Genomic DNA, 14,080 nt, shown 5'->3' on the forward strand with positions numbered 1-14,080 from the left:
GACCCTTGGTACATATGTACATATGTGCATGCAGTTTTATGGACATATACTTGGAAATGGAATTGCTGGGTCATAGAGTAAACCTTCAACTTCAGTAGGTAAAGTCAAGCTTTTCCAAAGTAGCTGTGCCAAGTTAAACTTCCTCCAGCACTGTTCCTGTTGCTCCACATCCTTGACAACCCTTGTTGTCATCAGTTTGTGTAATTTAGCCTATCTGATGGGTATGTAGTTGTACTCACTGTGGTTTAATTGACATTCCTTGATTATGGTTGAGGGTGAGCATCTTTCTATATGTTTATTGGCCATTTGAATGTCATTTTTTGTCATCTTTTGTAAAATTCATAGGCTATATCCTTATACTGAATTGTTTACCCTCACTGATTTGTAAGAAGCGTTTTTATAGCTCTGGATACGAGCCCCTTTGTAGCTTACCTTTTCATTCTCCAAAATGGTGTTTTTTAAATACAGTGGTGTTCTTAATTTTAATGTGGTCGGAATTATCAATTTTTTTATGGTTAGTGTTTTTATGTGTGTGTGTGTGTGTGTGTGTGTGTGTGTGTGTGAGAACTGCTTAAGTTTTTCTTTGTATTAACTTGATGGACATAGCCTCCTATATTATCTCTTGGAAGATTTATTATTATGCCTTTAATTTTTGTTTCTGAAGTCGGGGGCTTGATTTTTTTTTATATATAATAGGAGGTAGGGGGAATTCCCTGGCAGTCCAGTGGTTAGGACTCCCTGTTTTCACTGCTGTGGGCGTGGGTTCAATCCCTGGTCAGGGAACTAAGATCCTGCAAGCCACACAGTGTGGCCAAAAAGAAAAAATGGAGGTAGGGGTCGTTTCATTTTTTTCATATGGATAGCCAACTATCCCACTACCACTTATTGAAATAGCTCTTCTTCCCTATTACACTGATGGGTTAAGCTTTTTTTCTCCCCCAGTTTTATTGAGATATGATTGACGTATAACATTGTATTAGTTTGAGATGTACAGCATAATGATATTATATGATATATGCATATATTTCAAAATAATTACACAGTAAGTTTAGTTAATATCCATCACCTCACATAGTTAGAAATTTTTTTTCTTGTTATGAGAACTTTTAAGATAGACTCTTAGCAACTTTCAAATATACAGTGTAGTATTATTAAATGTAGTCACCATGCTGTACATTACATATCCAGAACTTATTTATCTTATAACTGGAAATTTTTGCCTTTTGACCCCCTTCACCCATTTCATCCATCCCCCACCCCCATGTCTGGCAACCACCAATCTGTTCTCTGTATCTTTGAATTCATTTGTTTTAGATTCCACATGTAAGTGGTATCTGTCTTTCTCTGCCTGACTTATTTCACTTAGCATCCATGTTGTCACCAATGGCAGGATTTTCTTCTTTATATGGCTGAATAATATTCCATTGTGTGTTTGTGTGTATTTGTGTGTGTGTGTGTGTGTGTGTTTGTGTGTGTGTGTATGCATACACACATACCACATCTTCATCTAGTCATCTGTTGATGGACATTTAGGTTGTTTCCATTGTCATGTCTTTTGTAAGTAATGCTGCAGTGAACATGGGGGTACAGCTATTTCTTCAAAATAGTGATCTTATTTCCTTTGGTTTCATGTCCAGAAGTGGGATTGCTGAATCATGTGCTGATTCTATTTTTAATTTTTTGACGAACCTCCTTACTGTTTCCATAGTGGCTGAACCAATTTACATTCCCATAAAGAGTGCACAATAGTTCCCTTTTCTCCACATTCTTGCCAGTATTTGTTATCTTTTGTCTTTTGTTGCTAGCCATTCTAACAGGTGATGATATCTCATTGTGGTTTTGATTTGCATTTCCCTGATGTGGAATACCTTTTCATGTGCTTGTTAGTCATTTGTATGTCTTCTTTGGAATAATGTCTATTCAGTTCCTCTGCCTATTTTTTAATTGGATTGTTTGGGGTTTTTTTTGCTTTTGAGTTGTATGAGTTCTTTATATATTTTGGGTAGTAACCCCTTATCCAATATATGATTGGCAAATGTTTTCTCCCATTCTTTACATTTCCTTTATATTTTATTGATGGTTTCCTTTGCTGTGCAGAAGCTTTTTAATTTGATGTAATCCTACTTGCTTATTTTTGCTTTTGTTGCCTTTGCTTTTGGTGTCAAATCCAAAAAATCATTGCCAAGACCAAGGTAAAGATGCTACCCCCTGTGTTTTCTTCTAGGAGTTTTATGATTTCAGGTCTTATGTTTAAGTCATTAATCCATTTTGAGTTGATTTTTGTGTATGGTGTAAGATTGGGTTCCAATTTTATTTTTTGGCATGCAGCTATCTAATTTTCCCAACACCATTTATTGAAGAGATTGTCCTTTCCCCATTTTATATTCTTGGCTCCTTTGTCATCAGTTAATTGACTGGGACTTCCCTGGTGGTCCAGTGGTGAAGACTGTGCGCTGCCAATGCAGAGGGCCCGGGTTCGACCCCTGTCAGGGAACTAGATCCCTCATGCCACAACTAAAGATCCCATGTGATGCAACTAAGACCCAGTGCAGCCAAATTAATAAATTAATTAATTTTAAAAAAATTAATAAAAGTTAATTGACTATGTGTGGGGTTTATTTATGGACCCTCTATTCTGTTCCATTGAGCCATGTGTCTGTTTTATGCCAGTACCATACTGTTTTGATTACTATAGCTTTGTAATATAGTTTGAAATCAGGAGGTATGATGGTCTCTACCTTTATTCTTCTTTCTCAAGATCATTTTGGCTATTTGGAGTCTTTTGTGGTTCCATGGAAATTTTACAATTGTTTGTTCTCTTTCTGTGAAAATTGCCATTGGAATTTTGGTAGGGATTGCACTGACTCTGTAGATTGCTTTGGGTAATTTAGACATTTTAACAATATTAATTCTTCCAGTCCATGAGCATGGAATATCTTTCCATTTATTTGTGTATTGTTCAGTTTCTCTCATCAGTGTCTTATAGTTTTCAGCACAAATATCTTTTACCTCCTTGTTTAAATTTATTCCTAGGTATTTTATTCTTTGTGGTGCAGTTGAAAATGGGGTTGTTTTCTTAATTTATTTTTCAGACACTTCATTGTTAGTGTATAGAAACACTTCTGATTTTTGTATTAACCTATTTTTTTAACTTGTTATAATGGAAAATCTTAAACATATGTAAAAGTAAACAAGAGAGTAAAATAAATCCAATCACCCTTCTTAAATACTTACAAAGTTTTGGCCAATCATACTTCTACCTCTCTCCCATAATATTTTGAAGTATATCCTGACATAATTTCATAGTTCTAAATATTGCAATATGAATTTCTATAAGGTCATTTTTAACATAATCACAATACCATTATCACACCTAAAAAATTTAATAACAGTTCCTCAATATCAGAAAAATTCAGTATTCAGCTCTCTTATTATTTCATAAATTTTTAATAGTTTGAATTAAGTTCCAAATAAAGTCGATGCAGTGCATTTGGTTGGTGTGGTTTTTTTAGTCTCTTTTAATCTCTAGGTGTGCTGCCATCATTTTTTTTTAACTTGAAATTCTTTTTACTTGTGTTGATGAGTTAACTTTTAAATGGGCTGACACTTTAAGTTAGTGTATAATAATATTGAATCACTTTATACACCTGAAACTAATATAATATTTAAGTCAATTATACTTCAATTTTTAAAAAAAGAAAGGAAACAAAACAAATAAACCTTTAAGTTTATTTAAAACTATTCCCCTTTGCATGAAAGAATCAAAACACTCTTCCTGATCTAGCAGTGTCTAATGTATTTCTCTGTGAATGTCTCTGGTTTAACTTGTCTGGCTCCTTTATTCCGTAGGTGCTGATAGTTGATCTCTGTGCAGACAAGTTCTTACAGGAGGTGAGTGACAAAGGAGGTGATTATGTAATGTTTGGGTATAATTGGCCAGAAAATATGTGAAAGTACTTAGAGAAGGTGACTCAGGCAAGACTTATAGTTCCTACACATACTTGACTTGACACTGCGGCCAATCATACAAGATTGACCTGAAAAATTTGATTTGGGTTCATAGCTCACTGTCCCAACTTAGGGAAGGAGGAAACAGATTAACTGCCATTCTCAAAAGAGGTAACCCTCCCTTCAAGTCTTATGGGTTGATGTATAGGTCTCTAATTTAATTAAATTTAACAAGCATTCAGCACCAATTATTTCTAGATATTCTGTTAGCCAGTCAGAAACTAAAGATGAGTAAGATACTCAGTTTGATCTCTCAGGCCTTATAGTTTAAAGGGGAGGGGAGAGGGAGCAGACATAGCCATAAAGTTTTAGAAATGGTGTAATAGAAACTTATACAAGATACAGTAGGGGCAGAAAGGAAGTGTCACTTATTCTAGATAGTGAAGTGGAGAGGAGAGTTAGTAAAGCCTTAGAGCAGCCCTCTGTATGTAACCTGTATATAGTTTTGTGAGCACTGAGGGCAGGGTGAAAAGAATGTTTCCCAAGACTGTCTTTTTTCAGAATCAGTCAGCTCGTCACATGTGAAGCACCATTTATTTGGGGATGATCTTTGTAATATAGCATAAGACTTGGAGATGAGAAACATTTTGTGGGAAAGTGCCAGAAAATTTTATAAGGCATATTATTTATTTTTCTTAAATGTAATGAAGATGTATGCACCATAAGTTTTGTGGATTCTGCTCAATGTAGGGAAGGAAGCTTGAGACTGACTCTTCAGCCATAATATATACAAAGCTACCTGTGGACTTTGAGGGACTTAAATAAGGCATGTTTGAGACTTTCTCTCTCAAAGCTCATGAAAATCTCAATTTCTTCTCTTAAGGTATCTGATGAGGATGAAATTCTACCACCTAAACTCCAGGCTGCCCTGATACAAATTTTGGAAGAACGAAATGAAATTTTGGCTCAGGAGCAGAATTTTTTACAAGGTATGAGACAACTGGTCTGAGGATTTAAGGTCAAGGCAGTAAATACCACATGCCCAGCACCCTGCCAAAGCATATGCAATAGCAGTATGAGATTGCCTGTGCCTTCGTAAGCTTATAGTCAGCTTTCTTGCTCACCCTCAGCTGTGCCAAGTCCCCTTCTATTTCAGGACTTTTGCACTTGCTCAGTTCCATGTATGGAATGCTATTCCCCTAGATATCCACAGGGCTCCTGCTCTTTGTTCTTGCAGGCCCATGCTCAAATGTCACTTTCTTAGTGAGGCCTTTTCTGACTGTCCTGTTTAAAATTGTTCCTGTTCCTTTAGCATGTCCTATCCTCCTCCCTGACCTTATTTTTCTCCATGGCTTTCATCACCATCTGATGTGCTAAAATGTAAGTTCCATGAGAGCAGTGACCATCTATTTGTTTTCTATTTCCAGTACTTTAAACAGCATTCAGTAAATAGGTATTCAATAAGTATTTGTTGAATAAAAGGATGAATAATATTTTATGGGTGGCTTACTCTGTGCCAGGCCTTGTTTTAAGCACTTAGCATACATCTTATTTCATCCTTGTAATATCTTTATGAAGCAGGTGTTATGATTTAATCCCCATTCTACAGGGGAGAACACTAAGGCTGTTTACCAATGGGGAACATTAGAGAAGGGGAAGGTTTAGAGGACTAACTAAAAGTTCAGTTTTTAATATTAAGTTTGAGATACCTATTGGACATCCAATACCTGGCAGACTTTCAGCTGGAGATATCAAGTAGGCATTTACATACGTGAAGTTGAGATTCAGAGGAAAGATTTGGGCTAGAGACATACATTTAAAAGTTGCTATTTTAAAGCTGTGGGAACAGATGAAATAGCCCAATAGAGTAAGTATAGAGAGAAAATTAAAAAGATTTAAGGATTGAGCCCTGGTTGGGGATGATGTGCTTAGATTTCCAACTTTTGGTAGTTGGGAAGAGGAGAAGGATCCAGCAAAGGAGACTAAAAGGAGCAGCTAGTGAAGTAGGTGAAAAACCAGGAGTATGTGATATTGTAGAAACTGAGTGAAGAAAGTATTCCATGAAGGAAAGAGTAAGCAGTTATGTTTTTTTGTTTTTATTTTTATTGGAGTATAGTTGCTTTACAATATTGTGTTAGTTTGTACAGTACAGCAAAGTGAATCAGGTATATGTATACATATAGCCCCTCTCTTTTGGATTTCCTTCTCATTTATGTCACCACAGAGCACTGAGTAGTTTGCTGTGCTATACAGTAGGTTCTCATCAGTTATCTGTTTTATACATGGTATCAATAGTGTATATATGTCAACCCCAATCTCCCTAACCCTAAAAGAAATAAAAAACAAGCTATAAACTAGATGAAGGCATTTTCAACAAATATAACTAACAAAGGAATAGTATCTAGAATTTAGTTTTTAAAATTCTTACAGTTTAAAAGTAAAAAGATGAACAACCCAAGAGGAAAATGGGGGAAAGATATGAACAGTCATTTCATAGAGGAGGAAACATGAAAGGCCAATCAATATATGAAAAGATATACAACCCCATCAAAATCAGGGAAATGTAAATTAAAACCACAGTGAGATACCATTTTATACCCACCATATTGGCAAAAATTTAAAAGTCTGACAGTATCAGGTGTTGATGAGAATGTGTAAGTTACTTCAACTCCTTTGGAAAAACAATTTGGCATCATCTAGTAACATTAAAGGTGTACATATCCTGCAACCCAACAATTCCATTTTAGATATATACACAGAGAAACTCTTGTACATTATAACTAGGAAACAAGTACAATAATTTTTATAGTGTTATTGTATGTGATAGCAAAAACTGAAACAACCTAGATGTCCACTGACAGGAGAATATAGCATTTAAAAAAAAGAAGCTTAAAAACACACACTTTGAAGATCTGGCGTGCCACAACTGAGACCCAACACAGCCAAATAAATAAATAAATAAATAAATATTTTTTAAAAAACACGTTGAATTAAAACAGTAAGTTGCAGAAGAATATAATGTTTTATATAATGTTCAAAGACATACAAAACCTAACAGTATGTTGTTGGTGTTGGATGTGTATGGTAAGACTGTAATGTAAAGCAAATGATACACACAAAATTACAAAAAATGGTCACCCTCTATTGCAAAGTAGGGGAAGAACACCACTGAGAGAGCATCACACAGGGAACTTCAGAGATACACGTGATGTTCTATTCTAAGCTTTGTGGTGGGCACTTGTGTGGTCATCTCACTCCTGATCTTAAGAAATATTCATACATATTACAAGAATCTATAAAGTTATTCATTAAAACAGAAACAAAGAATGGAAGATAAGTTATAGAAAAACATAATTTTTTAAAGAAAGGGAATTAGGTGTAAGAAAGTAGGTACAACAGGTATAAACAGCTCTTCCAAGAAATCTTTTGCTGCGAACTGGAGGAGAGATGGGACAGTAACTGGAGGCGATGGGAGAGTGGGGCAAAAGCGTTAATGATAAAGCAGTGATGGATTCTCAGCTGCAGAAAGAAAGAGATGAGAAGGAAGTCTGTTGAACAAAATATAACAAAAATCTAGATTAGAATAAAAATGTAGGGACTTCCCTGGTGGTCCAGTGGTTAAGATTCTGCTTTCCAATGCAGGGGACATGGGTTCGATCCCTGATTGGGGAACTAAAATCCCACATGCTATGGGGCAACTAAGCCCACATGCCAGAACTAGAGAAAAGCCCACACGCTACAGCTAAGACCTGATGCAGCCAAATAATAAAAATGAAATTAAAAAAAAAAGAATAAAAATGTTAATGTCGGAAGAGAGCTCAGAAATTGCCTAATCAGCCACCTCATTATACAGATATGGAAAGAGAGGCCATGAGAGGTAAAGCAAGTTGCCCACTATTATACAGCTGCTTCATGGTAGAAGTCTGATTAAACCTGGGTCCCAGATCCCCAGTCAGCCCATGGGAAAGAGCAAGAGACATTGTGAGGAAAAGAATACTATTTTGATATGGGAGGAAAAGGAGGAGTCTAAGTTGAACCTGAGGTTTCAGCCTGGAACCTGGAAGGCAACACATTGTGCTATATTATAGTGGTTAATAATCACTTGACTTGGGAGCCCTGCAGCTTCTCCATGGTACTGGATGAGGGGACCCTGGAGAATGTCTTTGATTTGAGCCTCAGTTTCCTCAGCTGTAAAAGGGAAATAATAGACTTACCTCACTGGATTATTTTAAAATTTGTAAAAGCACTCAATACATTATTATTTATTATGGAATAATCGTGATGCAATATGAAATGAGAAAGTTGAGAGAGAAACTGATTTGGTGGAGAAATATAATGAATTTGGTTTTTGGCATGTATTGTTTATTTGATTTGTAGTCTACCAATTTCCCAAAAGGACCTGAGATGGTGACTTTTTTTTTTTTTTTTGGCTTGCCGGGCAGCTTGCAACATCTTAGTTCCCTGACCAGGGATCAAACCCATGCCCTCAGCAGTGAGAGCACAGAGTACTAACCACTGGGCCTCCAGGGAATTCCCTAGATGGTGACTTTTAGACAAATGGAATGTAACTGCTAATGGGACAGCCAAATGATGATCACCTATAGGTAGCCTGAAAATGTAGAAAGTGAATTTTGGTGAAATATCAGGACTGGAGATCTGAGGTTGAGAATTATTGACAAAGAAAGCCAGCTCTCTCTGCATATACCAGTTAGCTCTTTAAGGAAAGGAATGTTGAAGAGAAGGGGTCCAAAGACCATGCCTAGGAAGAAGAAGAAGAGGCAAGAGCAAAACCAATGTTTTTGGTCCTAAAGGCAGGAGAGGAATCAGGAAATCAGGAGAGCATAAAGTTGTGGGAGACAAGAGGAATGAGGAGGAGGTCAGCACAAATACAGCATAGAGTTTAAAGGAGGATAAAAATAGAAAAGGAGATTAAATTTGGCTGGTTCTCACTGGTGGCCTTTGAAAGAGCCATTACAGTGAAATCACAGATGTGCAGACCACAGTATGCGTGGGAAGAACATGAAGGTAAGGATATAAGCCATTTGCTTTTTTTCAGGTCATGAAGAGTACAAGAAAGCTAAGAATGAGGATTCCTACATTTATTCTCTGTCCTTTAATCTATGATCCCCTAGGCGTCACTTTTATAACTGGAGCCAGTGTCCCTATAAACACAAAACTTAGGGGATTTTTTTCCCTCCTTCTTTCTTTTTTCGTTCATTTTGCAGAAGATGTGACACTCAACTCTCTGGTGTCCGAAGCATTTGTCAGGTTTTTTGTTGAACTGGTGGGACATTATTCTTTGAGCATGACTGTCACTGAGCATGGGGAGCGTGTATTCCAAAGGGAGCCATTCCGTAAATCCCACACCTCCCGAAGTGTACGCCACTTCCTGGATCTCTTCATGGAAACTCAGATGTTTGCAGGATTCATCCAGGACCGAGAGCTTCGGAAAAGTGGGGTGAAAGGTCAGTTTCATCATAAAGTTCTCCCTCTGTATTTAGTGAGTACTTGAAAGATTTGAAAATAATATATAAAAAAATAGCATAAAGCTACAAGGGCTCACTATGAGTTGTTTATTATGGGAAACATTTATTTTGTGATATTGTTTTAGCTACGGAAGTACATTGGTAGTGAGTACAGAGTTTTATTCAATTGATTTTCAGTCTTAAATGTATGGCAGTTTCATCAACATGAGTTTTTCTTGTAGGTTTGTTTGAGGTCCGGGCCCTCCAGTATTTGGAAACAATTCCTGAATCTGAGCCCAGTGGAGTGAATAGAATTTTGCGGACTCTTGGTAAGTTGCTGTGTTTTCCTGTTAGATAAATATAGTTAAAAAAAAAAAACTTTTGCGGTAAGCATGCCTCATCACAAAAGCTTTATCATCACATCAACAATATAACCTCAAGGAGGGTGACCAGAAACCATGACCCTATTTCCAAAGTGTTTTGGAGAAAGACAAAAGTCTTTCTCAGAGGTTAGGATTCTCCATCAGAGTCGTCCATGGGGCTGTTTTCCTCAGATGAAGCTCCCTCATGATATAAGAATTCTGCATATCATGATTATTAATCTTTTCTAGGCCACATCCCTGGAAGAATCTTATTAAAATCTGTACCTTTTCCCAGAAAAATATACTTGGAGCATACAAACAAATTATGCATATAATTTTAGGGTGTTAATGGACCCCCTTGAAGCCCATCCATATGCTCCAGGTTAAAAATACCTGGTTCAGAGGGCATCTGAGGCAAAAGAGGATTTCCTGCAAGTCTCTAATTTTACTCTTCACAAGGAAACACAGTTGTTTATGATTTTTCAATTATATTTAACTTTTAATTATCCAGTATGATGTAGGAGAACAGTGGTGTGGTAGCCCCAAACAATGAAGAACCTGTATTCTATGGTATTTATATTGGTCTTTGAAATATATGCCCCCCTAATTAAAATTAGCCCCTAATTAGCTGAGAGACCATGGACAATCGTGTCTAGGGCTATTATTTCATCTTTATACCATGGTGTTAGATTAGATCAGTGGTTCTCAGCTCTGATTACAATATTATAATCTCTGGGGAATTTAAATGAAAATCCAGGGAATTTCCTGGCGTTCCAGTGGTCAGGACTTCACGCTTCCAATGCAGGGGCATGGGTTCGATCCCTGGTCAGGGAACTAAGGTCCTGCAAGCTGTGTGGTGCGGCAAGAAAAAGAAAAAACAAAAAGAAAATCCACCCCACACCCCACACCAGGCTCCACAAAATCTGTGGGGAGCAGGACAGCTGATTTTAACCTACAGTCAGGTTTGAAAACCATGGGATTAGATGATGTCTCAGTTCTCTTCTACCTCTACAATTAGAAATGTGGGGATTTTGTGTGTGTGTGTTTGGTTTGGTTTGGTTTGGGGTTTTTTGGTGGTTAAACACATCAACTGGACTTCCCTGGTGGCGCAGTGGTTGAGAGTCCGCCTGCCGATGCAGGGGAGGCGGGTTCGTGCCCCAGTCCGGGAGGATCCCACATGCCGCAGAGCGGCTGGGCCCGTGAGCCATGGCCGCTGAGCCTGTGCGTCCGGAGCCTGTGCTCTGCAGTGGGAGAGGCCACAACGGTGAGAGGCCCGCGTATCGCAAAAAAACAAAACAAAACAAAAAAAACCATCAACTGATAGCTTGAGATGGCAGCTTACTTCTGGGCTGTTCTGAATGACTAGGTTTAATCCCTTGCCTCAAATAATGTATAATAAATAAAAATGAACTAATGAGAGTTCACTCTACTTTTTTCCTTTAGGAAGTAAAATGAAATTTCTTCAGAAGAAATGAAATCTTTGATTGACAGCCTCCATCCTAAATAGAACAGAAAGTGACAAAGAAACTATTTTTCCAAGAGTCAAGATGCCCTGAAGTATTCTACAAAGTCTTGAAAGTTGAAAGGTTACAGAGCGGGCCAGGTTCTCGGAGGAGGATTCTCCTGTTGCTGCTGTAGTAATCACTGGAGAATTGTTGGGAGTAGTCTGGAACCAATGCTCCCTTTATTCTGCCACCAGATTTTTTTTAAGTGGCCTTTCTTTTTGATTCTTGAGCTCATTCTTTGTGTTTTGAGCTTAGTCTATGAAGGCATTTGTCTTTTACAAGAAAGAGATGGTGTTGCATTTTAAAAACAGCTCATAGATGAGCACAATGAGAAAAGTGCTGCATTTAAGGTACTACGGAGGCATGATAGAAGTAGAGGACTAGCCCTTCACACATAATTCTCATCACTGAAATACCATGGCAGCTTTAAACCTATGGGCTGTTTGAGCTGAGCTAAGGACTATACTCTTTTTTTTTTTTTTTTTTTTTTTTGGTCTAATGCCCTGTCTAGGGGAATCTCACTTATGTGGAAGCCCTATGTATTATCACTGTTATTGAGTATCTTATAAAAATAGACATTTTATAGCGCCTCCTCCACATTGTGTGGCACTTGGGTAGCTTGTCCCACGCATGTCACCATTAAACTTCGGGGAATTATAGCTAATGGGGGACTTCCCTGGCAGTCCAGTGGTTAAGACTCCATGCTTCCACTGCAGGGGCACAGGTTTGATCCCTGGTCCGAGAACTAAGATCCCCCATGCAGATTCCACATGCCGCATGGCATGGCCAAAAACAAGAAAAGAAAAAAATATATACCTAACAGGAAAATGTCCTTTAAGGGCATGAGAACTACCTTCTTTTTTAGTGTCCACCATGTGCCATGAATGGTACATGTATGTATGTCATCTTGTTTAGTCTTTAAATCAACTTTATGAGATATTTGCATCTGCATTTTACTAATGAGGAAAATGGAATTCAGAGTTTAAATAACTTTAAACTGAAGCTAGGACTATTAGTTTATGAACACATAGAAAGTTGGTTATTCCTACAGATGGAAATTTGAACTCTGTGGGACTATAGTTATTGAAAAAGCTTTTTTTTTGTTTTTGTTTTTTAAGCTGAAGTGTACCAGAGTCAACTTGCAGCTCTGAGAATAAGGGACTTCAAACTATAGGTGTCTAGATGAGACTTTTTTTGGTTCCTCTAGAAATGTTGGACTTTTTGCTCTAGTTAAATTGGACTCAGAATATGGACATTTCCTGGGCACACACCACATAATCACTCCAACCCATAATATCTAAAGTAGTAGTAGTGGTATGAAAGAGGAATTTGTCAGCATTGGTGTAACGCTAATTGATAAATGTTACAGCAAGTGTCAGTTTGTTTTCTTCAACTCCTGCTGATGGCTTTAACTGGCATAAAAAATATTTATTCAAACTTAAAGCATTATAAGTTGTGTTATGATACAACTTATTAACTTGTGCAGTATTGTCATTACAACCCATTCAGGTGTGCGTGAATGGATCTGAATCAGACACCATTTAAGATGGGTGCTGTATAATTCAATTCCTATAGATGTGGGCCAAGAAAATAGAACTAAGCCTATGTTAAAAAAAAAAAAAGTTTATTAAGCAGCTTACCTCAGTGGGGCTTTTACCAGACATGTCCCCATTTGGTCTCCTCTAACACTCCCACCCTGAGGGAACAATTAGTAACTGGGAATTTAGTGTTTATAAAACGGGGGTATAAGGTGTTACTGTGGTGGATCCCAGACATCCCTCTGTGAGGAGACCTTTTCTTCAGGGATGGGAGTCTTATCCCTGCGATCTGAAGCTGCTTCCTTTTCTTCAGTCTGTTTTATTATTTGTTTGTAAAGTATTACAAATTCTGGACACACTTGTAAAATAATCGCTGAAAATTTGTATAAAATGTTTACAGATCTTTTAATGAATAAACACAAAAAATTCAATGGATCTTCTGGAGAATTTGAAATAAAATTGTTTAAGCTGTAAAGATATTTTACTTCACTTAAATCTATAGCTAACACATTCATCTAATGGTAGGTAAAAGATAATCGATCCAAGACTAACCAAGCTTTAATTACAGTGGCCAACATTTCCAGGCTCTTGGCAAAGTCGGGGTCTAGATTTGCACACCGGGCACGGTATATATAGTCCGACTACCTTATTTGGTCTTTCCCTGCTTAGTCAAAAGGAACTGGAAGCCAGGGACCAGAGACTGGGCACCAGCAGTAGCAGGAGTGGTCGGAGGCAATGAGAAACTATTCTATTACCAGAAGTTCTAAGGGCAAAATGATTGGATTTTATACACGCCCTGAATGCGAAATCACAGTCTTTTTAAAAGATGGGATTAGCGGGCGGTTATCTCGCGCTGGGGGCGAGATCAGGTTCGTTTTGTTACGCAGAGTCTAAGGCTTCGCAATTTTAATTGGAGACTAGCGCCCACTTCCAGAATCTGTAAAAGAACTGCACTTAGTGCAAAGACCCTCGGGGCGCTGAGAACGAAGAATGATGGGGATACAGCAAGGAAGTGCAAAGAGAGAAGTTTAACGGAAGAAGGTGGAAGGTTAGGAGAGTAAAGCCGAGGTGGGAAACCAGTATCTTGCTCCCCGCCAAATCCTGCAGCCAGTTCCCTCCAAAAGTTTTAAAGGATTCCCCAACCAAATATCAGCGTCCTGGAGGAAACCGAAAGTCCCAACTCCTCTCCACTTTGCTGCCAGTCGGAGGCAAAACGGTAGAGCACGTGGGGACAGGAAGTTGAGATGTACCGCTGACTAGGG

At 37.9% G+C, this 14,080-nt stretch overlaps 1 protein-coding gene across 3 annotated transcripts in view; it reads left to right on the forward strand.

Annotated features, from left to right (window-relative positions):
• Window positions 1-12,238, forward strand: part of DENND2C (DENN domain containing 2C) — a 36,621-nt gene extending 24,383 nt beyond the window's left edge. For 2 of the 3 annotated variants that reach the window (XM_030869117.3, XM_060287151.2), the window contains 5 exons: window positions 3,850-3,891; window positions 4,832-4,937; window positions 9,177-9,413; window positions 9,656-9,742; window positions 11,219-12,238. In XM_030869117.3, coding sequence (XP_030724977.2) covers window positions 3,850-3,891; window positions 4,832-4,937; window positions 9,177-9,413; window positions 9,656-9,742; window positions 11,219-11,250 — 504 coding nt within the window. In that variant the 3' untranslated portion in view covers window positions 11,251-12,238. Of the gene's footprint in view, window positions 1-3,849; window positions 3,892-4,831; window positions 4,938-9,173; window positions 9,414-9,655; window positions 9,743-11,218 lie in introns of all 3 variants that reach the window. The other variant, XM_030869115.3, reaches the window with a different exon arrangement.
• The last annotated feature ends 1,842 nt before the right edge of the window (window positions 12,239-14,080 follow it).

Source organism: Globicephala melas, chromosome 1, assembly GCF_963455315.2.
Source record: "Globicephala melas chromosome 1, mGloMel1.2, whole genome shotgun sequence".
In the NCBI taxonomy this organism is placed as follows: domain Eukaryota; kingdom Metazoa; phylum Chordata; class Mammalia; order Artiodactyla; family Delphinidae; genus Globicephala; species Globicephala melas.